This window comes from Acomys russatus, chromosome 1, assembly GCF_903995435.1.
Source record: "Acomys russatus chromosome 1, mAcoRus1.1, whole genome shotgun sequence".
Taxonomy (NCBI): Eukaryota; Metazoa; Chordata; class Mammalia; order Rodentia; family Muridae; genus Acomys; species Acomys russatus.
In genome coordinates, this window is record NC_067137.1 from 64860341 (window position 1) to 64888100 (window position 27760).

Below are 27760 nucleotides of genomic sequence, written 5' to 3' on the forward strand. Positions count from 1 at the left end.
TAAACTTAGTATCATCAACAAAAGGGTATTTTTTACTCGTGTTAATGAAAAGAGTGTCTACATTTTAAATGAGCATTGTGGGCATTAAAAGAATCAAACTATGCATGTGAGATTCAATAATCTGGCATCACATATGTCTTACATAGTAACTATAAAGATTTAATTAAAACTTTATTTCTATCAAATATAACAAAGATATATAGTAGTATCATCCTGTTTTATATATAAGAAAACCAGAAGCATTAGAAGTGAGCTGTACATAGTTAATAAATAATAGAGCAAGGATTAGCAACAAATGTTTTGGCTGAGGATTCTGTGTTATTCTAAAAGGAACTGTAGGGCTTAGCTAAGTATTACCCTTTGGTAGGAGTGATTAGACCCATTTGACATTCTGAAAGTCACTTACTTATCTCTTGAAAAATTAACACAGAAATGTAACTTTGCACATTCTATTTGGTAGAAAATATATGTATATAGGATAATGGTGTCTTTTGAACTTATTTGTTGATCCTGTTATTTGTGATGCTTGCTGCAGATGATGGGGCAGTCACCAAAAAGAGTTGATATTGTCACAATCTTTGCCGAGGGTTAAGGGGCTCTCTGTTTCTTCTATCCAGAATCCAAACTGAGCACAGTAGAACACTGGGAGGTTTATATTCCAGGAAGCAAATAATTGTAGATCTGAAGTTCTGTCATATTTTTAATGGCAGAGATTGGCATCATGTTATTTTACTTATATACAACCAATCTATGCTACTTTTGTGTTTGAAATATGCAGCCAAAATGTTTTGTCTAGAACAAAATACACAGAAACAAAGTTTATTTTAGGTTTTAACATGGTCCTTAATTCAATTTGAGAACTGATTATAGTTAGGCTCTACTTCATAAAACCGAGCAAAAGATTAATCTGCAAGCTGTGTTATTGTCTTAAGATCTTTAGTTTCATCTATTATACCAGAGTCTCAACAGCCTTTATAATCCTTTGACTGTATTTTATTGCTGTTGCCCTCAAAACCAATTACTACTTATTATAGACACAGTGCTGTCATTCTGAAAGTCTTCTGAACTATGGTGCCTGCATAATGATGTGATGTGGAAGTCATGGAGACCCTTTATTATTAAGATAATGACCAAGAGCATGACTTCAGTACAGGGCTTTATTGTGTGTTAGAGTTGAGAGAAGTGGAGGTAAGAAAGTGAGAAAAAACAAGGAAGTAGGGTAGGTGCTTATAAGTCTCTCTCTCTCTCTCTCTCTCTCTCTCTCTCTCTCTCTCTCTCTCTCTCTCTCTCTCTCTCTCTCTCTCTCTCTCTCTCTCTCTCTCTCTCTCTCTCTCTCTCTCTCTCTGTGTGTGTGTGTGTGTGTGTGTTCCCTGTGCATGGTGTGTGTCTTTTAGTAGCATTGCTCAGTTCTAGCATGGAAAAGTAAGTGAAGTACAGTATTTAGGCAAAGTGTTCAGAGCTATCAGTGTCCGTTTTTTCTCCTCCCCTGAGAGGAAAGGGTTGTGTCCCTATAAACCTTTTGGAAGCTATTAGTTGGTCTCTACAGTCTTACAGTTTGCTTTTCCTGATGGATTTTGTTTCTACTGTTTTAATTAAACTATGTTGTAATATTTTGCTTGTTTTTATTTTAACAGACAAAATATTAAAGTCATATATATTTATTGGTACCATGTATAATATTCAACACATGTAGATATTGTATAACATTCAAATCATATTAAACATTGATCTCTTTAAAACTTCATCATTTCTTTATGGTGAAAACTTTGAAAACACTTTCTTCTAGTTTTTTGGTGTGTGGTAATCTGTTGTATACACTCCTCATGTTGTATATGTGCACCCCTGCCACTGTATTCTTTATTCCTGGCCAACTTTCACTTAGTGCCCATCCATCACTTTCTCTGCTCGTTTCTCCTCCTTCTAGCATCCCCAGCCCTCATGAGGATTAATTTTTCCCCTTGGTTTATTGACAAGCCTATTCATTAATATCAATTTCAGAATAATTGCTTAATCATCCACTTTGCTTTAGTTACATGGAGAAACTCCTAGTGTAAATATTAGGAATATTAATTAGATAATGAATGAATTCATTTATGATCATTTGGGTGACAAGGAAAATTACACATAACATCCATGTAAAACTACCTTTGAAATTGGCCTCCCCAGTTATTGCCCATTGTAAAATGAGTCACTGATCCATGATTAACCATAACATGCTTTATTGGCATACACAGTTAAACAAAACCATTAATTAGTTATTAAAATTTGAAATTTTCTTATGAAAATTTAGATTTTTTTTCTTACCTAGAAATGGCAGCACTGGAAGTCTGGCGACCCCGGCGGCCAGCTACAATCACGTGTTATCTCTTAGTTAGGGTTGTTGGTCTCCAGATCCACTGGTTCTTATCACTCACTGAATGTCCCTCCCTTAACCTTAAAGGTCCTAAAAATCCCTGCTCTAGAACTCCATCACAGGCACTTACTGCTCCAAGAAAGTATCAGCTTACCCCAGCTAGAGTAGTATTTAGTTACAAGAACACAAGGAAAGAACAGCACTAAACTCTAAGCACTGCACCTTTCCCTGCTCACCTGTGGTGCAAAAACATATGCTGAAATCATGACAGTTTTAGCACACCCCACTTAGCTGTCCTTAGATGAGCTAGGTGCATTATAGAAATGGAGACCTAAGATCCTCTGGTTTAAGGTCTTAGTCCAGATCCTGGATACACTTCTACTATGTCCATCTGAAACTTATATAATTTTCAATAAGCCAATATTTGTGGGTTCTAATAGGCTGATCAAGGTGTTGGAAAGTATGTGACATAACATATCTTTTCCATAAGAGTTAGTCATGTTTCTTCCTGAAGCTATCACCTGAATCATATTGCAGGACCAATGTTTATTAGTTAAATGACTCAAAATGACTGCATTATTCACCTTCTATATAATCATATATGCTGCTTGGGCTATTTACCTATCAGGCATCATGGCGTTTCTTAAGTTATGCAGATATTCTGTAAGCCCTTCGAGGTATATGAAGAACATGAGTTTTTTCCACTGTAAGCCATCCATGGCTGCTATAATGTGGCTTGGCAGATTATTCTCCATTTATTATTTATGAAAAATGAAGCCATGTTGCTGAAACCATTTTGATCTCTTTCTCTGGACTTCCTTATTTTCTCGTTACTCTTTTTATTTTACAGGAATCCAGGATATGGATTTAAGCATTTAAAATGTTTCTGTTCAGTAACTCAGATAGTCCTCAGTTATTTTATTACTTCCTTGGTGCTACAAATAGAGCCCAGTTAGCTATCACTGGGGTCTGAGTTTGAATACATTGCTCATCAGATACAAAGCAGTGAGAATGACTCAGAGGAGACGACTCTCCCACCAGACTCTCACATATGGCTTCACTTGTGCCAGATCCTGTTCTCAGCAATGAGAGCACACTTCAAACAGAAATGCACATAAATAGTTAAAGGAAAATTCTGGGTCCAACCTGTTGCTTTCTCTGTGAAGTAACATATCTATAATGTCTGTGAATGTTAATAGCCCAGACAGAGCTTATCTTTCAGCATATCATCATGCCATCATGAGGTTTGGCTTTTGGGGGGACAGTGCGTTCTCTAGCATCCCAAGACAATAGCCTTATGCTGATGCAGGCCCCACTTATATGGAATTATACTGTTCTCTTATCAAATGGACATCAACACTTGAAACCCGTATTTTCAGTGTGCTGTTTCTGTCATGTGACTGGAAGTATGAAGATCCTTGTAGAGGGCTAAGAACCCCAGAGCATCATCTTTGTTGATTCTGTCAAAGTGTCTTGTGCTCCTGTTTACCTTTGCTCTCCAAGATGATAAATGAAACTAAACTTTCAAAGTGTTTCCTTTTCTGGTTAAGGATTCCAGCAACTCCTCAACTTGAGAGCTGGTATAGAAGCACAACCATACATGCCGAGCCTTAAGTTGCTGTGGCTATAATGTGATGCCTCACTTGAAAGCCTTATGCCTTAGAAACAAGGGCTGCATCTCACTGCTTGGAGAGTTGGAGGAGGACAGCTTTGTAACAAGCAAAACCCGATTTCATTAGTCATAAGTGTGTTCGTGACAAGAAGTCACCATAGACATTACCTGAAATTCCTCTAACTATGGCTCTTGAATCCTGAATTCATTTTTGGTATATGTTGAGTGAAAAAGTGATAGAAGTTAAAAAATCATAATCACATATTCTACCTCTTTGCTTTCAGTTTACAAGCACTGAGAAAGGAGAAATCCAGAGACGCTGCTCGCTCCCGCCGGGGAAAAGAAAATTTTGAGTTCTATGAATTGGCCAAGTTGTTGCCTCTTCCTGCAGCCATCACCAGCCAGCTCGACAAGGCATCCATCATCCGACTTACAATTAGCTATCTCAAAATGAGGGACTTTGCCAACCAAGGGGACCCTCCATGGAACTTGAGGATGGAAGGCCCTCCACCAAACACCTCAGTAAAAGGTAGGTTTTAGGCCACTGCTTTGTCTGGAATATGGTGGTCTGTAGATGTCTCTAGAATGAAATGTTCACCATCATCCTTTCTTCTTTTCCTGCATATCAAATCCTTTAAAGGGATACAAATGTGGAAATCTGAACTCTGCATGAGAAAGACACCATGTGAAGGTGAAATAAATCTCTTCTATTTCTATTTTATTTTCAAAAACTCTGTCTGCCTAGACATTCTTTTACATGCTAAAAGATTTTATAGGAGTTAGGATGAAATAATTTACATGTGTGATCTAATTCATGTTATACAAATACATGCACCTTCTTGACAATCCATGATGGGGATGCTGGTTAATTGGTGGAGCTAATGTGTTTTATGTTAAGTAAACAAAGACAAGAAGGGAGCAAGGCCCAACCAGGACAAGTGGTTTTAAATTAATGACTTTATTGACCTTGAAAACCAATCCATCTATTAAGTTTTTTACATTTCTCTATGGACACATTGGGTGAATGTTATGAATATAAGCATGTTTTTGTTTTTAAAATCCTTGACACAGTTGTTGTTAAAATTATTTGTAAATAGTAAATCTACCCTCTGATGTTTAAATTCTAAAATTTTCTTGTTCTTTGAAACCCCTAAAAAGTGAGGGCAGTTTTAGCAAATCTAATATGCATGGATTAATTAATGTATATGTGGTATCGGCCACTGAGTTTCTTTTCTTAGGGATATGCTATTCATAGTGGATATCCTAAAATCTTGAGGTTCTCATGTGCTCACCTTATATGCAGAGCCTTTGTAAGCATCACAGACCATTAAAGGAAGGGGCAGATAATCTTTTCTGTGAGCAAAAGGCAAATTAAGTTCTTTCTTTTCCTTAAGATATGTTTTTTATTGTTTTAAGTATATGAGTCTGTGGGAGGCCATGTGCATGTAAGTGCAGGTGCCCTGGGAGGCAAGAGGTATCGGATCTCCCTAGAGCTGGAATTACAGGTAGTTATCAACTGCCCAATGGGCTGGGGACCAAACTCAGGTCCTCTCAACTGGTGAGTCTTCTCTACCTCCATTTCTTGTGGGGGGTCAGGGAGAGACAGGGTCTCACTCTATAGACCTGACTGGCCTGGACCTCACTGAGAAGACCAGGCTGCCTTCAGATTCATGGAGATCTGCTTACCTTTGCCTACCAAGTGCTGTGATTAAAGGCTTGTGCTACCATGCCCATCCAAAATAATCCTTAGGGAATTTCATATTGCCACTTAACTTTGGAAAAGTCCTTGTAGCTTTGGCTGTGTTTGGAAAGTTGTTGGAAATAGTTCTGGTGAGGTGCTGGAACCTGTTTGAGTTCAGATCAAACTGAAGGGTCAGTTATGACTGTGACTATTTGTCCTTGTATGCTAAGAGTTGCGATCACTTACTTTCAAAATCCCTAATCACTAACTATGAACTTAGAAGCTCTCTAATACTTAGTGTGCCAAAATAATGCCACAACAAGAAAGCCTTGTTGGATACCTGCATGCAATTATTAAGAATAATATATAAATGTACATTAAGGTGGTGTACTTAGGGATATATGAAAAACAAATGAGTTTTGTATGTAGACATGGTTCTTTAAGATACTTCCTATATATACACAAATATTCTAATATCTAGAATCTATGGCATTTCTAGCTGCCAGAATTTCGGATGAGGAAGATAGACTCCATCTTTACTTAAGAATTGTGCTCTTTGGAGAAGTGGAAGTTGACCCAGAGTCCCATTCCTGATCAAGAAGCTGCTTGTATTTGATACGAGCTAGGAAAGGGAAAATGAGTTTTCGCCAATGGAAAGACACTGAGTATATCAACCCCATGCCCAGAAAACAAATGGCCAGCACAAAATGGACTCCATGTTTTTGTGTGATTCTTTTTTTATTGCTTGCTTGTTTGTCTGTTTTTATTCTCTTTTTCGTTTTGTTTTGAGGTTGCATGGGCAGGGAAGTGGTGAGAGCCTCGAGGGAGTTCAGGGAAGGGAAAAATGTGATCCAAATAAATGAAAAAAATCCAATAATAAAAAGACTTGTGCTGGTTGAGAGAAGATTAGAGTTTGGGTTCCTTCACATTCCTTTCCTCTAGCACAGGGTTGACAAACTTTCCTAATAAGGAACTCAGAGTGAATAATTTTGGCTTTGGAACCCATGCGGCCATGCTGTAATACTGTGAGAACACACAGCAAAGGTACCGCTCATGGGTGGAATGTCAACATGACAAAAAAAATGAGCATACATTCCTGTTGGCTTGTTATGCCATTGAGAATATAAATATCAACTTGGTGACACACTAACACATGTTCTAGATGCCACAATAACCCTTAAATTTCACAAAGGCTTTGCGTATGATTTTAGTACATGTATGTTAGATAAATTGTTTACGCTTGCTCAGGCATGATTACCTTCCTGTTTCCTTAGAACAATGTAAAGGAAACTGGTAAGTTTAATGAGTCAGAAACCACACAGTGTGAAAATGTATTATTTAATTTGATATAAGTTGATGGACTGGACTTATTTGTATTTCTTTAGCATAATTATAATTTATTTCCATTTTGAAAGCGTTTAAAGTGTAAAGGCTTTCTCAGTAGGCATGGCAGCCAAAACAGAACCAGAATGATGGCTCTATTGCCTGTTCATTCTGTCCCTGTATGATGAAGCAACTTACTTTTGGAATTATGGTCTTTTTCAGATGTAAACCTTCAAATCAAATAGAAACATTGACTTACTTTACATAGATGAGAGCTAAGTTTACAATGAGTTCTTAGCAGATCTAAGACCAGAATCCAGAGTTCCTGACTTCATGTCTGATGCTCTGTCACATATCATTGCTATAAACAATATTCACTTTGTGTCATCACTATCACACGTTCCAGGTGAGAATTTTGTCAGGCGTAGACTATAACTACTAATTGATTTTTCACTGTGTGGCTTTCAGTCAGCCTAGCTTCGTAATTACCTGTTACGATTAAGATGGATAAGAAGCTAAAGCGTGGTCACATCTCCCATGGGTGCTACATTCTGTGCAAGGTTGGCATGTACCACTGATGAAGATGGGGAAGTTGGGGAAGTTGGGGAGCCTGAATGAGAAAACAAATCATCTTAGTGAATGATGATGGTATAGCACAGAATTTGATACAGGCTCACTGTGAGTAAACTTGCAACAGGCTAGAACTGAATAGAGGAGCTCAGTGACTGCATCCTGTCTACCTCTGGCTCTCCCATGTTTCTAGGATGCATGAGCACTTCCTCCAAGCCGGCTCTGCTATAGAATACATGCACAGCTTATTGCTTTATTCTAGTTCCTTAATGCAAAACTGCTACTCATTCTGATCAAACAGTCATGAAACAACAACATCAAAAGAAATTCATTTTAATTTATTAAGGTCTTCCATGTTGTGCCCTTGAAGAAGTTCATATGGATAAACAAGCTTATATAAATAGCCTGCAGCATCCTGTGAAGTGCAATTCATAATCTAACAATAAAACCAACAGACATTATACTTTGAGCCTCTCCAAACAGCCTCTTGAATAAACCTAAAGGCGTTTTGAAATTTATATGAAAAGTGCTCGTACTATGTAGGCAATATTTTTTAATGTGATGAGTTGATCATGCTAATAATTAAATTTCAAAGCTGAAATTTAAATTTGTCCCACACAACTATGTAGAATTTTAATCATTTTAATTTGCTGCTCCCAAAAGGTCTTTCACTCTGCCCTGCATTCATCACGTCTTTTCTTAGCAGTCTATAAAGGCTGATGAGTTTGTTGTGTGATGCCCATTGTATACAGATTATTACAAGTTATGCTTGCAGAGAGAACACTCAGGTGACAGCGTGTAATATGTCCTGAGTCAATTACTTCATGGAAATGCTATGTTAAGCAATTGGAAGGCAACAGATGGTTTTTTCTATTATTTTAGAAATATCTGTATTGTTATAGGTACAGATCAAATCTACAATGAACATTATGCATTATTCACGAAATGACCAGGCGTTCTCGGCAGTGTTTCAGCTAAATAACCGATGATTGTAACCTTTAAAGAAATCTCATTGTGGTGACTGTTGGTAAATCACTTCTCCATTCATAGTAATCTCTATTTAGAGGCTATCTAGAAACCATTACATCTTTTATTAATCTTAAAAGCAATAGCTGCTGATTTGACATTTACTAAAACTAGATAAATTTTCTGTCTTTCTAATATCATGGACTTCAGTCAATTTTTGGAGTATGTCTCCTGCAACTCAATTAATCTGGGAACATTTGCCATTGTACACCTAAGTTTTATTTCAATTCAAACATTAGAGATTTTAAATGATAATTTGCCTGGGTGTGTGGCAGCGAATGATGCTGAATATGTAAAATATATGACAGCCTTAGTCTCTGCAGAGGAGCAATTGGGAAACATGCAAGGCAACTGCTGATTAAAACCAAGGGAGACCCTGGAGGAAGAGCTTTTCTATCTTTATAAAATTTTACTTCGCTGGAGGCTCAAGAGATGCTTCATCAGTGATGAGCACGGGATGCTCTTGCAGAGAGCCCAGTTCAGTTCCCGGCACCCACAGGGCAGCTTGCAACCGTCTGTAACTCCAATCCCAGAGGAGCCAACATCCCCTTCAGGCTTCCATGTGAGCCAGGCATGAATTTGTTGTACAGACATACAAACAGGTTAAAAACACTAATGCACATAAGAGAAAATAATCTAAATCCTCATTTCATAGTTTCAGGCGTCTACAGCAAATTAAGCTATAGCTGTTTCTGAGAGGAGAAACTGGCAAGGCTCTGTTTAAACATATTATCTGTCCTTATTCAAATGCCACACTCATATGTAAACAGTGGTGCTTAGTGTACTCATTTCAAGTAATCACTTAAGGTAAGGGGGGAAGGTTAACCTCTTGGATGGCTTTAATCATTGCTACGATGGCTGTTACATCCGATGATTTAATGCTAGGTTGTTCCCTAGCTGACTTCACTCTCAGGAGATGTGTGGGCTTCTAAGAAGAGCCGAGTGATATGTCTTCTTAGTCTGCACAGCGGGGAAGCCTTTGCAGTTCCTGCACTGGCATTTTGGTGTGTGCTTGACATGTATTGGCTTCTAGCAGGTGACATCCATGCTTGGAGACAAGGTGCACGTTCTCCTTCCTCAGAAACCTTGCAATAGGAGCCTTGTTATTTTGATGCTCTGTACTCAGCCTATGGCATCCCTTGCTGTTGTTGTCAGTTTTGTTGTCGTTGTTGTTGTCATGGTCATTGTTGTTGTTGTTGTTGTTTTCACATAGGCAAAGGTTTCAGGACCAAGACTGAATTCTACATTTTGAGTAGAAGCTTCCTTAGAGTTAGGCAAGTAAGTTAAAAATGGAAACATGGCACTTACTTGGCTCTTGTTTGTGCCCCATCATCCTCCAGAGATTGAGGGACTCACTCTGGTACCTAGTTCCATCTGCCTCAATCGTAAGTTTCTTGTGACACCAAATGGAACCCCACCCAGAGGCTGAGTTGCCAATGTTTATTGCTGTTTGAGCAATGTATGCCTGGTGTTAGCCCATGGAAATAAAATACTGTATGACTGTTCTCAGGTGTGCCTCCAGGATCCATCCTTGTCTATGTGTATGTGAGACTACAGTTTCTTGGAGGAGGTCATCTAAGGACTAATCTTTGATTTGACTTGGTTCATGATTGGCCAGGCAATGCCTGCATTGCCCTACTTGCCCAGGTGCATGCTCTCATAGTGGGAAGAGCAGGATGCTTGACAAATGGGGATTTAATGATGCAAATACATCTCTGTAAGATTCTTTTGGAGTTTCACACTATCCGACAAGTTTTTCTCTGTCTACATGTGTGGACTCTGATGTATGAAATTATAATTTAACATGGAAATGTTAGGTGCCACTGCTAGTTTCTTGTTTTGCTGTTGTGTTTTGCTACATGCCACTGTTTGACTCATTGTGTGGTTGAGTAGCAAGATGTGCTTCTTAGTTATTTACAGGGAAGAACTGACCTCATCTTCATAGTGCAGTGGTTCAGAGCTGGTGTAATGCCACTTGCGCCCACACAGCTTGAGTCAGAGCTAGGCAAGTCCATGGCCAGTGACATTCAGCGGCTCTCTTAGAAACTAGCATGAAGAAATGTGGCTAAGGCATAAATACAAGATAATAAAAAACCACAGGGCTTACTAGATTATTTTATCCCATAAGGTTAGTTCTTGTGCTTTATTCTTTCCTTTGGGTTTGTTTTTGTTTTTTGTTTTTGCCGAAAAGGAAAATTAGATATGGGGTGAGGACATAGAAACATGAGCACAAGCCTCAACATCCACTGTATGCCTTCTCTCCGCTGGCATCTCATTTTCCTCTGCAAATGTCAAAGATTGCAAGCTATCTATATATGTTTTTAATATAAGCTCCCTTTAGACTGGAATGCCCTCTTTGTAGGAACACACACACACACACACACACACACACACACACACACACACACACACACACACACACACATCTTTTCCTCATCTAGTATAAGTGCTATGGCTGGCATTCCCATAACAAAAGCTAGCAAGAGAACATTAGATCACACCCATTTAATCAAATTTTATGTAACCCAGGAAGCCTCCAATAGTGAATCCCTTGAAGACATGCAGAAGACTATTCTCATGTCCAGGCTCAGTGAGGACTGAACAGTGTGTATGGATGAGACTACATGGAAAGGTCTGTAATAAGATGAGGGACACGCCTTAATTTTTAGATTCGTCTGGATACTTCTCAGCCCATCTGTTGAACATAGGGCATAGGGAAAGACACCTGCCACTAAGAGTCTTTGGAGACAAAGAGGGGAATGAAAGTCAAAGCAAGCATCTGCTTTCTAAGGCTTCTCTAGGCTTGTTCACATCAAAGTTCTGTGCTTTGAGAATTTTTCCTGGGCTCCCCACAGCTGGTGAGTTTGGTGTGTTCCTGTTTAGCTTTTGATACCCAGTTCAGATGTCCCATTCTTACATGAAGTTCTCTTGTGCCTGGATCACCAGCCATTCTGCGGTGCTGGCTTACATGCTTCTGTAGCTTTGTTGTTTGCCTATAACTTCCTTTATGTACCTGCCTGTGGATTAGAAAGCATGAGCTCACTGAAAGCATGGTCTGGCTTTTTGTGTCCATTTTAATGCCTAAGGACACTGACTTATACCTGGGAGAGCACTGAATCTTGTTTGAGGATTCAATTGTTTAAGTTTTCAGACTCAAATAGCAGTGATGAAATGCTGTTTGGGCAGGAATAGGCAGGTGAAAAAAATCACAACATTGGAAGAAGGAAATGGAAAAATAGGAAAACTGGAGGAAGGAAGATGGGGATAGTGTGAAATAAAAGGAAAAGTAAATTGAGGTATAGTGCACAAATGAGAAGGAGTGGAGGTCCTTGGATGAGCCCTTGTCCCATAGGCTCACTCTCAGATGTGGAGGAAGGAATTAAAAATGCCAGTCTTAGAAAGCCCATGAGTACTAGTGTGTAACTGATGTCTCCACCTTGCAGGGTTCCCATTTCCTAGAGAAAGAAATATGAAATCAGTAAATAATGACATGACAGCTCTTCATGAAACTTAACGAGCCACATGACCTGTGATATAAAATACCCTAGAGCTCAGGTTTGTACTCCATTGTTCTTTTTTTCTCTCTAGTCATTCTGGCCTGGGTGATTACTTACTTTCTAATCCTATATCCATATTCTGTAGAAAAGATTTATCAATTGGTAGCTTGAGTTAGATTCTTCTGAGATGGCTCAGGCTTCTTGATGCTGCTTATTAATATTATTGCAGCCCATATGCTTTCAAGTTTCATATTCTGCTAGCATTTCTGCCTTTCATTTTACTTTGTTCCCCTCTACATGAGGGTATTGTGTCTCTATTGGGTCATGGACTCAAAAAGTATGGACAGCACACATGCACACACAGAAATCTGTGCATGTGTGCACACACACATTTTTTTTCACTGAAGTTGTTGAAATTCATTTTGATCATTGAGATGTGGACGCACGTAATCATTACAAATCAGAGCCAGAAAACAAATCACAGAGTCTTGTAAGAATGTGACACTGACTGACCAGCACCCTAGGACTTCACATACTTGTTATTTGCTTTTATTTTCTTGGCAAAACTTTAAGGCACACAACTTACATTCTTTACCACATCCAACTTGCTTTGAAAAATATACTGGTTCCTCCTGCTGACGCACTGTGTCAGTCATGGCACCCTGTGGCACTGATTATGCTGTTTGCTATCCACTTATTTAGGACTTTCAAGTTTCTGTGCTCTGGTCTTTAGGACTGGGAAGTCTTTAATATGCTTTTGTTAGCCTTATAACCTCTTGCAACGCATAATATATAGTTTCAGCACTCTGCAGATAGCAGTATTTCATGAGCAGAGCAGAGAGTCACCTCTGACTACTTTGTATGATTGAAACTGTACTATGGCTTTTATTGTCCAAAACTGATTCCCAGATTCTGTGCATAAGTCTCGTCTGTGCCTTAATAAGCACGTGGTAACCTCTACCTATGAAAACTAAAGTGGCTTTGAATACTTATTGGCTGCAGTTTTTCCACATCCTTTCTGCATCTATATTATGTCAGTAAAGGCTAGAACCTGGGCCAGAAAGGAATGTAAAGAGAATTTTTTGGTTCCATCATCTATACAAGCTATACTTTATCCCCCAGTGGTTTGGATAAGAAGAACTTGAGGGAATATAGAGAGAAGTTCAGTGACAAAATGGAGTGATTAATGATCAACTGCCTGTAGCTCTTTGTTTATGGGTATGGCCCTACTCAAGTTTCTCCCCTCCATCTTAGCATGTGTACTGATGTCACTGCTTGGGTCTTATTTGGGCAGCCATATTGTTGTACTAGCATGTGAAGCTACATTGTCGTTTCTAGGAGATACAATCTCACAGTAGACTTCCAGGACTTCTGGCTCATAACTCCCTCCCACTTCCACAATTTTCTCTAAGCCCGAGCTGCAGGAGTTGTATTGTAGACAAATCTATTGTGGCATGGTACCCTACAATCAGTTTTCTGTTCTAGTAATGACTGCTGAGAGATGGAGAATTACTCTTCCCCCAGGAAGAGACCCTAGCATATTCAATACTAAGTGGTCAGTCATGATGTCATATTATGTACAAGCAATTCTAAATCGACTCAGCAGTTGTATTTGTACACTCATGTATATGTGTATGCATATAAATGTAACAGTAATCAAAGAAAAAAGAGGGAAAACAAAGTGAGTCATGAAGTTGGTAGCAGAATTCTGTTCAGTACATCTTCCTGCATGATGGAGGCTTTCTGTTTGACCTTGTTATGACTCATTGACATCTTATCTCTGCGATGACAATACATACACATATAGGGCTCATGTATGTACCTGTGGTTTAGCCCATAGGTTGCCAGTTTCTGTTTATGACATCTGAATAAATAGGGACCATGGTACTTTTTCTTAATAAAAAAGAATTGCTTCTTATAGGAATATTAGTAATAATTGTACAAAGTTGATTCATATTTAAACATGTAACAATGACAGCATAACGCCTGGAATATTCTTCAGCAATATTCAGAGTTGATGTGTGTTAACATACCTGCATACTATGATAACCAGTAAATAACTTGTGCTTTAGCCAAGGGTGTGGTATTGACATATATTTTGAATTAACCATGGGTATATAAAGTTTTCTGCATTTGAGGTGGCTTGGCTTATTTTGACTTCTTATGAAACTTAGTGTAGTAAATGATTAAAATGGGCTTATTGAGATAGTACTCTCTGGAGATTATTAGAGAAACAGGATAAAATATTATATGTGAAAACAGATTTTTTTTTCTTTTTACTTAAGTTCTATATCAAACAACTGGTTGACTAGGTTAAGTACTCTTGACTGGCCTCTCCACATAATTTATTAGTTTTCTTCTTAATTGAACTGGTTGTGTAAAACCTCATGTGACTATAGTTATCATGAAACAATTATTAGGAATAAGACATTTGGAATTTGTTCATCAATAATCCAGTATTAGAGCTGGGGTTGGTACAATGCCCAATTAGTATGAAAAATTCTTGGGTTCAGTCCTGAGCACTGCAAATAATAATAACAATCATTATTAATATGACAGTAGTTATTATTTATAACTAAGTTATGTCTATTATAGTCGTAGTTATTATTTCTATCCCTGCAGTGTTGGGGATCAGGCCCATAGGCCTGCCTGGGCTAAGCAGACACTCCAGCTACATGCCTGGCCCAAGACTAATGCCATCATTATCACACTGACTGAGATTGGCAAAGCTAACCTGATCTTTTGCAGATAGAATCTCACACATTTCTAAAACCATGCCAGAATGAAGAAACACGATTGAATTAGATAGCAGGATTTAACTTTAGCAACTTATTATATTCAAGAAATCAAACATAGTCTGCAGGTACTAGCTCCTGTGGTCTTTTCCTCATGTCCTCTGGGATCTGCCTTTCACCAGGCACCAGCCAAATGCTCCATGTGCAAACGCTACTGTGTGAATGCTTACAAGACATCAGCATGCAGTGAGTTTCTTATCATAGCTTCCCAAAACATTCTAGAAACAAAACAAAAATTTGGTAATGTCTGGTAATTAAAGCACATCACTCATATATAATTTTACAGTTTGAAAAATAAGACTGTGTTGAATATCAGCACTGATGATAAAAACAGACTGTGTACACAGTTTGGGTTTTATATAAATACTTTAAAATATTGGCTTTCTTCTGTAAAAATAGATGAATAGTATCCAGGTTTTTTTTTAAGCAAGAATTTTAGCGTAAAAGCAAAATTGCTTTCATTTTCCATGTTGAAGTTAGGCATGAAGAAAGCATAACAAAGTGTGGAAAGTGCAGCATATTCTAGGGAGACATGAAGGTAGCAGCCAGCCTGGAACACAGGCAAACCACACTTGGGGTATTTTTGGAGTGGGGGTGTGGAAAGTGGCAGGATGATATTGGCTTAGCTGACACCTGACCCAGCTGTTTTATTGTGCCTACTGTTGATGCAGAGCTACTGAAGGTGCAGAACCGTGCGTTAACAAGTTGTTTGGTGTGTACTCAGTGTTGCTGTTCATTGGGCAGGCAATCTGAGGCAGCAACAAGCCACAGACTCCTTGTCAGTGGACAGTTGCTGCACTTGTTGCTATGTGAGCTTTTTCTATTGGAAACTGAGATCAGGATAAGGGGATCTCTGTAGGGCATCTTTATTAGTTTAGATTATTAAGATATACACCATAGTCTTGCTGGCTTAATGAACAGATTTACCATTCTGGAAATCTAGAAAACTAAGATTGGGGTGTGGCATGCTCTAATTCTCAGTGAAGACCAACTTTCTGGATGATGTGGATTGGGTTGGGAAGACAGGGAGGTAAAGAGAAATGATGGATCTCCTTTTGTACCATCTTAGGAGTTGTCATCACATTCCTGAGAGTCCCACTCTCATGGCAACTGTTTCCCATGGCCTCAACCTCCACACACCATCACACTGAGGAATTAATCTCTTAACATATACTATTTGGGGGAATATCAATTCAGGCCACAATACAAAGAGATTCAACTGCCTATAGTAAAGACACAGTCTATATACCAAAGGCTGGAGACAGCGCTGAATATCTGAATGCAGTGTTGATGCCTGAGATCAGTGTGTTTTCAGAATGACTCAATGATAACAGGTCTTGGTTGATGGAATTGGGTACTCTTGATTCCAGATCTCCACATTGTGAACACATTGTTTTGGGTTTTATGTTTTGTTTTACTTCAGCCCTCTTATCTGAAGATTTGTATCTGAAGCTCAGACTGTTTGAATATGCCTTGTCTTGCCATGGGCCCGGAGGCAACTTACTGGAAGGCTTGAATTTGTAGATGAATTATCAAGGGTTTATTGAGGCTCCTGTTCTCAGGAGGATGGTTGCATTCAACATGCACTATTTAAAAAGTACTTTAGATTCTAATGTGAAAAAAGTAGTAGCTTATAACATAAATATAACAAACACACATATACATATATATAAACATAGAGTAGAGGAAATTTGGTATCTCTTAAATGGCACAAGTAACTTAGAATGTTAAGCTATTTTAATATTCAAAATAATAATATTTATGAAGCTGCTTTATGAATTGTTAGTTTATAGGAATTTCATTGAATTGATAAGAAAGCAAGATTATTTAAATAGTTGATGCCTAAAATGCAAAGGCAAACTTTTTGAAATAATAATGAATATGCAACACTTTTCTTTCTGATGAGTGGCTAAATAGAAGTAATCCTGCCTTGGGTTTTAGAGTATCAATTTTATGTCAGTGAAATCAGATAAGGGAAGATATTATTCATATCAAAAGAATCCTAACTGACAGAAGGCAGCCTTTATACTGGGTCTGAAAGATAGGCAGCATTTTTGATTGCATATGGGTGAGCATATTTTTAAAAGTATGTATGGTACTTTTTTGACGAAAAAGTAATAATGTTCTAAGAAAAGTTTACTAGAAGTTATATTTTCAAATAAAAATATTCAAAGTCTTAACTTTAGGTACCCGCTGGTGCTATTCAATTTGTTATGTACCATAGATAATGGCTTGGCGACATTTAATGAGAATTGGGGCCCTGAGCTTTGAGTTGAAATTATGAAGGGTTTTCCTTGCAAACTACTGTTTTGAGCACAATTCTGTATATTTCTATTATCTGAACATATCTCAAACAACTAACAGCATAAATCACACACACTACAGTTTAAAAAGATAAGCCCATGACTTAATGAAATATAATCTACTATCTGCTCTCTGCAGCCCTTGCTTTTAATAGACATAGAAAAGGCTGGGGTAAAGTGTCTTTTTAAAATCTGAAATCCTAATACACACAGGTTCCTCAGCCGCCTCAAACTCAAATGTAGAAAAGATCACCACAGAGAAGGAATTCCCATCCTGGGAGCCTGAGAAGTTAAATGGCCCAAGTTCAAGGGCAGCCCTGAAGCATGGTGACAGAGGCAAGCTGCCCCTGCACGCAAGATTTGAACACAAGTCACTGCAGGCTGTAATTGAGAAGGAAGACTAGACGGCGTGGAAGTGAATGGTTTGTGCATCCATTTCATTTAAATTAGTACAAAGGGAGGGAACAATTCTGCTTCACATGTGAAGTCAGTCATTTCTTGGGCTGCTAGCTTCATGTTTTAACAGAACAGCTGTTCCGTACAACGTGGCTTTCTGCAAACAGTATTTCCACTGCTAGAAAAGTGGCAGTCTGCCAAGAGAGTGCCCAGACCAACCCCTAAACAAAAAAAAAAAAACCTTTTGTCAACGACTCTAATAATTTGTACAATTGAGAGGAAAGGGGGGGGTGTTGCACAGTCTTTGCAGATGTGCATTTATGATGCTATTTTTAAGCAGGGCTGCATGAAAGAATAGATTCATACAAATTGTAAGTTGATCATTCATTTTATGCATTTGGCTTCTGCTCCTGCTAAAATTTTATTCCGTGTAAAGAAAACATAGCCAGCCTTGAAACGAGGTAAGCTAGGGTGTGACAACAAGATGAAAATTCTCATTTTCCAACCCATGATGCCTGCTCAAAAACAAAGTGCTCTGGAGTCTTTTTCCCACCCCAGCTAAGGAGATAAATACTAGTTGCTGGGCTTCCCACAACAGAAAGTTGCCATCCTTCAGCATTTTGAGGAAATAAACCCTTAATGAGCCTGCATTCTTTTACAGCAGTCCATTCTCTGAAAATGAGTTTAAGTGCTGAAGGAAATGCCAGAAGCATTTGCACAACCAGCTCCAAATTAATATGTGTTAATTCTCTGCAATTTAGCATCAGAGACACCATGCTGGGTTTCTAGTAACCAAGCCGGGTCTAAACTCAAGATACATTGTCTACACTCCAGTTATGTAAAGCTTCAGCAATAGATATTTTTAGTCCATTGATGGAGCTAAGAAAATAAAGTGAGTTTTATAAATCAATGTCCCCTGGAAAAGAGTTCTCAAACTTCTATGGGCAGAGAAGGTCTGATCAAGTCATCATCTTTAATCTTTCTCTCGTATTATACTTGATACATATGAGAGAATTATAACATTTATCCCAGATTACTGAAAATAGAACTATATTCTGAAAAATGACATGAAATTTGCTACAGACTCACTCCACAAGGAAGAAGGCAGAGTGAAGAGCACTGTGAGACTCTGTGGTGCTAGTGTGCCGCTGATCAAGTCTTCATGGCAGACATCTCTGGACTCTGATAGTCCAGCCCCCTTTCCTCGTTGTTTTTTTCCTTGCAGAAGACCCTTTTTCATTGTCTACATAGCTGCCAGAGTTATTTGTGCTGTTGAACCAAGGGTACTTGTACTCAGCTCTGGATGCACTCCCCTGTGATAGCTGCATGCTCCTGCAATGGCAACATTTTACATATACTAATGAAGAGGCACAAATTATGATAGGAAGTTCCTAAAACTTCATGTCTCATATTTCAAATTGTTGCTCATATATACTTCAAATATTTCTTGAGTTTAATAAGGGTACACAGGGACAACTATAATTCTTGTCATCTGTGCTTGTCTGCAAGTGAAGGTCATTGAGCTTTGCAAAATGAAAAACCACAGACCAAAAATTCATAGAATGTTTTATAAATGTTTACAAATTGTATCTCTTATATATTAGAGAACTTCTCTATGTTAAAAATTTCTGTGGCAACGGGAATTTAGTAAAAGTTGTTTTCATAAAACAGTGGATACTTTTCTCCAAATGAACAAGTATTGTTTTAATTTTTTAGAGAAAAGAAATAGAGCTGGATCTATAATGATTTACGGTATGAGAGGACCACAACTGTCCATCACACCACATTCCTGATTATTCTTTATAGCTTTTTATATACATGTTATAATTTCTAAATACACAATTATCAGTGTGGTCCTTGAAGCATAAAAAGACTTTTGAAACTAATTGAAGAGGAGTACATGGAGAAATATTGCATGTCAATTGTCCCAAGTTGTATAAGTTGTATAAAATGAGTATTGTCTTTTCCTTTTGTATGCCAAGTAGTCTTTATATATTCATGACCTTTTAATGCAAAATATAAGTGTGAAAAAGATTGTATTTAATAATCCTTCTTAATGTTAACACAGATGCTTTATATGCTGATAAGTCTTGCCAAACAAATGCATCCAGTTTGATGCATGTTCTATGTAAAAGTTGAGGCATGTTAAAGTCCATTTCATACTACGGACTTCTATTCAAAGAAGCAAACTACACTGAATAATTTTAACAAAATTTTATGTTATAGCTCATGTTAAATTTTTTTATAAAGACAACTGCTATGGACTTAGTTCCCATGCCTTTTGGTCTCATCCACCATTATATCCTAGCATATTCTAGCAGTATCTCAAGGTGGATTGAAACTGGCACAAAGACAGTTTCAAGTGATATCCGTGCCATTGTATTTGTGAGCCTGCACATGACTGATGATTTTAAGGAGACTCTGAACAGGACAGTATGACCACCCCAAAACCCCATCCCTAGTATGGAGGGTGTTGTCTTGACCTCGCCGATCGCTGAGCTACATTGGCACATCTGATCACTCATTCATCTACCTACATCATTAGATCATAATTTCATCATACACTAAATCTGCTCTCTTTTTTTTTTTTCAATGTGACATTATACTATGACATAGACAGTTTTCCTGATTATCCAGCACCAGAGCGAGAATTCCTCAGGGTCATCATTTTTTGGTTGAACTTGTTTTTGTTTTTTGTTTTTTCTCAGTTTGAACTTGCTTTTGAACTATATCTGTGTAAAGCCACTCTTCCTACAGTGAGTGAAGAGGAGGGTTGGTGGGTGCAACTGGTGAGACCTGAGTTTCCAGGCTGTCCCACAGTTCCCCTGCCTTGGTAACCTTCTGCCTTCCAGCCCGATTTTTCCCTTCTCTTTCAGCTCCCTAAACTATTCCTTTGAGGTGTTACAGTTCGTAGTCTTGTTCAGGGAGTTGTGGTGCAAAATTGTCCAACAGTGGTAACATTTTAAATAACAACTAAGAAATGCTCAGAAGAACAGACCATGTGAATCAGATGTTTAAGTCCGGGTTTCTCTGAGATCTGAATGCTTCTTTTCAGTTTCTAGGGCAGGGAGCATTGACCAGAGGAACACGGAGTAAAGAAACATACTATTGCATTGTGGGTCGCTTCTGCCCTGCTAGCGTCGGAAGCCTATCCATATGGAATTTGCATGATGGGCTGCTGCCAGTGTCAGTCACTTGATTTGCAGAACTAAAGCCAATAACCTTTCAAAGGTTATCAAATCATGACAAATCCCACAGCAGCCGAGTCTCTTAAAATGGTTATTCGTCAATGATTTGATATTCTGATTTTGAACAAATCTCGCTCAGCAGCATCTTGATGTTTCCCTCGGTAAAGACCACAAGTGCTAGCACTATAGTTTGTAAATGTTACCAACAAGTGAGTCCAGAACCCAATGAATTAGTTTCGTGATGATGAGGTTAAGGGAAACGAATAGCCTGAAATATAACTAGAGATGTGCCAAAGTGGAAACTGAGGGGCACGGCCCTGATTCGGAAGTGTATCTGACGGTGCCCAGTGTATTTGGGCTGCGAATGAGCTGATTCGATTTCCCAGTGTCGGTCTGCGTTTTAGTTTGCTAATGATTTCATTTTAATGTCACCGTTTAGTTTCATACTGATCAGTTATACTGACAAAAAGGAAGAAAAGAAAACAAGGAACCTGTCATCAATCATTCATTTAATCAAGTAGGGAAAGTAGATAAATAAACATACTGAGTTAATTATTCTTCTGCATGTAATGATTGACAATAAAGTTAATTTATGCTGGTTTTAACCCTTTAGTGTCCTGTGCTGCTAGAATTAATAAGTGCCAACAGTTAAGGAACTCAATTGTCCTTCTCAAGAAACTCAGTTGAGATCTTGAGAAAAGTTAGCTGCACCCAGCCTGTTTACTCTGGTGTGAAAAAAATACTGAGATTTTCTCCTTAGTATTCCTACTTAGACCCCTTAATGAAGACTTTTATTTTTGAAGTGTGCATTGTTCATGTGGAAAATGATTTGTAACCAGATATAACTATGCTGCTAATTTAAATATATATTAGATTATGCTGCAATGGAAGAGAAACCTCACATCAAAACCCAAAACACAGCTTGGCGTTAACAAAGTCCTACAAACCTCTTTTGGGTTTGCTAGCCTTCCCCATTAGCTAGGGACACTGATGCTCATGTGAGTTTCCTTTACAAACTGGAAGTTACTCTGTAGTTAACTTTCCATACAGAATCTCAGGTGAGTGTGGATAGGAAGCAGAAATGTCTAAATGTTTCTATTGGGATTGCTGAGTCAGTCTTATCAGAGGCAGCCCAGAAATGGGGAGGTGAGAGGCAGACCTTCAGGACCAGGGATGCCAACAGTAATTCAGTTGTCAATGAGAACTAGGGTGCAGAGACCTTAGAGACTATATGGGTGCCTTTACTCAGACATGCGTGTCTTCTGGACACACTTTCTTAAGGGACCATGTTGTTAACTGTTTGTGGATTCAGTAGAGCTGGGTTCTGACCACTTGGTAGTCTGAGGTCACTTCCAGATTTCAAGCTAGTTCAACTCTAATGCACTAAACTAGAAGTGGGGGGAAGCTGGCAGGCAGAGGAAGTCTCTGAGTTGACTGGGTAGGCACATCGCTGTTCTCAGGTTCCCGTATCTGAGTTTTCACTGCTTGTGTTCACCTTCATTTTCTGCAAGCATTTGGCAGGAGTAGTCGGTTTGGATTGAGATGCTTTTTAATGAGTGGATTAGAGAAAGCACAGCAGCTATGTAATGGAAAAGTAAAATTTGGAAAACATCTTATTCTTAATTAATGAGTTACAAACTACTTAAACTTCACAAAGCTGGTGTGGAAATGAAGAACTTGTATTGACGGATAGCTATGAAAATAAATCGAATAGTCTGTTCCCATCATTTAAACAGTTCATTTTTTTTCTAAATGCACCCTCTTCACCTGTCCCTCTCCTACCAGAAATATCTTTACACTTCATGAATTTCTGAGTAAACATCAAAGAAAATCTATTTACAGTTTTTAAAGTAATATTTTCTTGTCTTGAATGTTTTTCATGCTTGTGTGTGTGTGTCTGGTGCCTGTGGGGGCTGGAATAGAGTCCTGGATCCCTTGGAGCTGGAGTTATAGACAATTATAAGCCACCATGTAGGTGCTGGAAACTGAACCCAGGACTTCTGCAAGAGGGTCATGTTTTTCTTAACTGCTGAGCCATTACTCAGCCGCAAAGATTTGTTTTATTTTGTGAGTTGTGTGTGTGTGTGTGTGTGTGTGTGTGTGTGTGTGTGTGTGTGTGTGTGTGTGTGTTCTGGTGCCTCCAGAGACCAAAGGGAGTCAGGTGCCCTGGCGTGGGCATTTTTCACATTCTTTTTTATTTGCATGACTTTTCCTGCATGTGTTCATTAAACAGAATGGATCAGGGATGGGAATTGGTAGCCATTTTGGTCACTGAAATAAAGGCTTATCTCTTTTGGGGTATAATTTATGGCTTTCGTTTTTTATTCACTTAGATACCTGCAGCCAGCTAGTTAAACCTAACAGATTATAATCACTGCAGGAACAGTTAAGTCAACACATCGTGAGAACCCTTCAGTGCCCCTCTATGACTTGCATTCGAGAAGGAGGGAGAGATCAGAGAAAGACTTCCTTAAAATCGCTAAGTGAGTGCAATCTGTGGGTGCACATAGCTAGTCTCCAATACAGTTTGGAAAAGTATTTTTGAGAATTTAGCTTAAAGTATATTATTCTAGATTGTTGCCATTCAGTTTACAAATAGCAGCTTCTGAGTTTCTTATCACTCACAGAAGCACTGGATCAAGTGAGCCTTTTGGCCATAAGTATATCAAGATAGGAAATAAGGACAGAGTTCTGGGAAAGCCACAGCACCTGTTTAGTTTATCTTTCCATCTTAATCAGTGATTCTGTGTCTCCAGCTCCAAGGTTTAGAGCCAGAGGATGGCAGAGCTGGCTGTGGTGTACCTTTTGCCCTTTCTTGATTTCTCCCTGTCTCCACCTGAAAAAGAAACAAAGTAAAAAGGTGTGTGTGTGTGTGTGTGTGTGTGTGTGTGTGTGTGTGTGTGTGTGTGTGTGTGTATGTGTGACATGTACACACTTGCACATGCATGCATGTGTATGCAGGTACATGTACACATGTATATGTATGCATATGGAGGCCAGAGGTTAATATGTTTTATAATTGCTCTTTTATTCTCTCTCTCTCTCTCTCTCTCTCTCTCTCTCTCTCTCTCTCTCTCTCTCTCTCTCTCTCTCTCTCTCTGTATGTGTCTTTCTGTCTCTCTGTTTCTCTCCCCTTCTGTCTATTGGTCTCTTTCTGTCTCTCTGTGTGTCTGTATGTACATTTTTTGGAACAGGATTTCTCACTGAACGTGGAGAGCATTGATTCTGCTTGTCTGGCTGACCAGTGAGCTCCTAGGATCAGCCAGTGCCCCCTCCCTCCAAGTGCAGATGTGTGCTGCCATTCCCGGTTTCAGTGTGCATGTTGGGAGTTCGTACTCACATCCTCATGCTTGTACTCTTTACCTACCTACCAGTCTCCCCAGCCCCGGAAGTACTTGTTGATGATTGTGGCTGACTCAGAAATGATGGTTAGAGTTAAAGCATTCACCTTGGCCATCAGCTTCTTTCACTGTGTTCACCTTGATCTCTGACTCGCCTCTTCATGTCAATTGCACAGTTACTGTCTAGTCCAAGGTTTCACTGTTAGCAGATGTAGCAGTTTCTTTTCTTTCCCCTATCCTCTTGCCACTGGTTTTGTTCATGTAGAAGAGAAAGCTTATATTAGCCACTTTCCACATGTGCCCAGATTTCGATGACAGAGAGGAAATAGAAGATGCCTTTCTGCTCTTAAAATATGTATCATGTACACATTGTAGCAATAGGTCTTTGAACAATCTTTAAGTTGCTTGTGAGAAAGTACACTATGAGATGCAGCTTAGGACGCTGAAGAAAGCTCTAACCAGTGCATACTGCTGTCACCAGAGGTCTAAAGAAGACATGCGAGGGTCATAGTAGGCAGGTGGGAAAGCTTTCATCACTTTCTCTGTGCCTTAAGTGCTCTCCCGCTTCAGCCACTCGGTGACCCATAGAGTAGGTACTGTCCATATGTGTAAATGAAGAAATGGAGGCACAAGAGAGCAAGGTCATTGTCAGGTGGACTCTTAATTTCGTACGGTGTTAGTGCGTGTTCTCAAGGAAGCCAGTCCTAAGCTACATGGCAACTCTGTAATGTGGGTTGATGCAGAAACCCAGATTTGGCCTAAATAGTTCAGATTTTTGGCAAGTGACTCTGGTTGCTTTGCTTTGCTTTTTCACAAATCTTAAAGGAAAATAGCCACAATTGATACAGTCAACGAACCCTCCAAGTTTCCCGAAGCTGCTGCTTGAGTGACGAGTGCTGTGACATGACGCTGGCCCTTTGTTATCCTCCTACTTCTAGTCTTTATGAAAGGTCAACCAGTGTTTTGATTTCACAGCTAAAATCGAAGTGAAATATCAAACCCCGGGGCTGGACTTTTCACTGGATTTGGAAAACTTTAATCTATCAAAACTGCGGCCTCTGCAGTGCTTTGGCCATCCCTTTTGAAGAAACAGATTATTCTGAATACAGCAGAACCTTTGGGTGTCTGGGCACCATGCATTTGTTTTCTTCTGCGAACTGGAAACAGCATCCTCTAACAGTCTAAATGCTTGTCTTAACATCACAATCTTTAGGTCTCTGATATTCCACTGTGTTCATTGATGTAGGCCTCCTGTTCCGGGAGCCTTGTGTCCTCAGGCTATTTGTTAGACAGCTTTTCCAGAACCTTGCAAAACCGGTTTTCTCGGCATTTTAGTGGACAGCTTATGCACTCAAGACATTACCTAAGTACCCATAACACATTCTTGACTGAATAATAATGTATATGGAATGTTACTTTTTTTGCCTTATAAATGGGTAGCAATTTACACAGCTGTGGATGTGGGATGTTTCAATCCCAGACCATGTTGTAAGAAAAATTGAATGACAGTGAGCAAAACAGCAGTAATTATAAAACTAATTACTAAATGCTGATGATGCCCATAGGCTTTGCATAACTAAAATTAGAAAAGGAAATTGCTTTCGGCTTCAGAGAGGCAACATGCTAGTTATTTCACTGTTTCAGTCAAAATGGAGGGTAGGATATAAACTTCAATCAGGAAAATATATATGCATACATGTAACTATAGATTTGCATATACATACATATAACTATAGATTTGCATATATACATTTTCCGTGTTGAAATGTTATTCACTCTATCTTACAATTTTATTTATAGAATTTTATGCATAGGTATTCAAATAAAGAAGATAAATATTAAAATACCTAAGTGCAGCATATATTTACTATGCATTTTGACATATCATAATTATAACATTCAAGTGCATCTATTTATAATATATTTTATATATTTGGCTTTTTTTATGTATGTTTTTATAAGCAGAATATGTATATCTCAACCCTTGCATAGAGAACCTAATTTATAGTACATTCTTCAAAATGAAATATCCAAAGAATTCAAACATTGATCAGCTCATAAAAAATAAAGCATCATATTTGGGGAAGGCAAACAATTACCGCATCCAATAGCTCAAGGTGTATCTTTGTTTTGTTCTGTTTTGAGCTAGGAAACCTGTTAAATCCAGAGGCATTGCTGAGTTTGCGAGGGTGCAGCCTGCAGAGCCTGGACAAGTTGGGGATTATAAATGTTAGAGCTAATACTGTTAATATTTAAATATAAATCACAGAGATAAGGATTCATATTGAAATACATATAAATAAAATGATCTAATAAATCAAAAATGATATCGTTTACTTGTTTCTCCAATTAGTCCCTTTCAGTTCCTGTTCTCTCCGTCTGCTGCAGATGAGTGTGATGGGCATAAATGCCTTCAAATAAACCCTTGATAGTTGTATAACAAGTTTGAGATGGAGGAGAACCTTCATCCAGAAGAGCATTCATTGTCTACAGAAGAAAAATGAACACTTCCTTTGAATATCAAGCAATATAAATGACACAAATGTAACATTGCATATAATTTTCTATTGTAAGTTAGTTTAAAAGTCTTAAACTAAAATGGCAAAAGATGGCACTGTCCGCAGACATACATGACTAAGTGAAAACTCAAGTAATAATTGAATCGAGGCATAATGAAAGTTGTCTTTTACCTAGTGGGGCAGTGCAGTGAGTTAGTCCTTCCCATTTGTGTTAGTGAGTTTAGTAATTAGGTTTATCTTAGCCAAGGCAAATGATCCAGTACCAAAAGAATAAATCACAGAATGGCATATAAAATACATATGGACAGTCCGGCTCCTGTAATGTCTGGCAGTTTAGTCAGCTGTAACTAATATGTATACAAGCTGTGGTAAATATCTCCACTTCTCCAACTTACTCGGGGCGTTGAGAGTCCAGAGAAGTCCCTTTCTCCCATAAGTCAACCTTTGCCTGTGGAGTGATATCACTTATAAACATAGGTGTGTGAGTGAAGAGGCGAGAGTGAGCTGAGAGGAAGCCAGTGACTCCCTTGTCTTCACTCTGGTTGGTTGTTTATTTGCCAGCATGTTTAGCCACATGGATCTTCCAGTTTGCTCTCCCTTGGGTCTAAGGAAGGAGTCTCAGTGTGTTGGTCCTGAGATATGCCAGTTTTCTTCTAGTTGGATGAAAAGTGGCAGTTTCCGGGAAAGAACCAGCCAGGTGGGAGGAAGGTGGGAGCTTGAAGAAGAGCAATCCATCAGCTGATTAACTAGGAATCACTGTGAGTCTTAAGGCTTGCCACCATCTTAAAACAAAATAGAAACTTGCCTCTTACTGCTGTTTAAACTCAAAGCCTCATTATTTTTGGTATGCGTGAATAGAAATTTAGCAAAAGACGGATAGAAAAATAGCTGCTTCTTTTTTTCAAGGCTCTTTGTTCAAAATTCACTGTCATTTGACTCATTACGGCAGTACACAGTGGCCCGTGGGGTACTGTTTTTATCAGTCTGTGCCAGGAAGCTAGCTTTGCTCACAGACAAGATCATTTTCTACAAATTTTCTGTCATGTTTCACCTTGGTAATCTCCATCTCTTGTGTGCAAAAAGAAACAATTTATTTTCAACACTTGAGGGATACAGAACATCTGAGTGCTGTCATAACCTATTGTTTTTAACATAA

The 27760-nt window shown here is 38.7% G+C and overlaps 1 protein-coding gene across 13 annotated transcripts in view; it reads left to right on the forward strand.

Moving 5' to 3' along the window:
* The window catches only part of Npas3 (neuronal PAS domain protein 3), an 845822-nt gene that overhangs the window by 264190 nt on the left and 553872 nt on the right, over window positions 1-27760 (forward strand). For 7 of the 13 annotated variants that reach the window (XM_051146005.1, XM_051146022.1, XM_051146014.1 and 4 more), the window contains 2 exons: window positions 4250-4494; window positions 4606-4656. In XM_051146005.1, coding sequence (XP_051001962.1) covers window positions 4250-4494; window positions 4606-4656 — 296 coding nt within the window. The remainder of the gene's footprint in view (window positions 1-4249; window positions 4495-4605; window positions 4657-27760) is intronic. The other 6 variants (XM_051146041.1, XM_051146056.1, XM_051146049.1 and 3 more) reach the window with 1 other exon arrangement.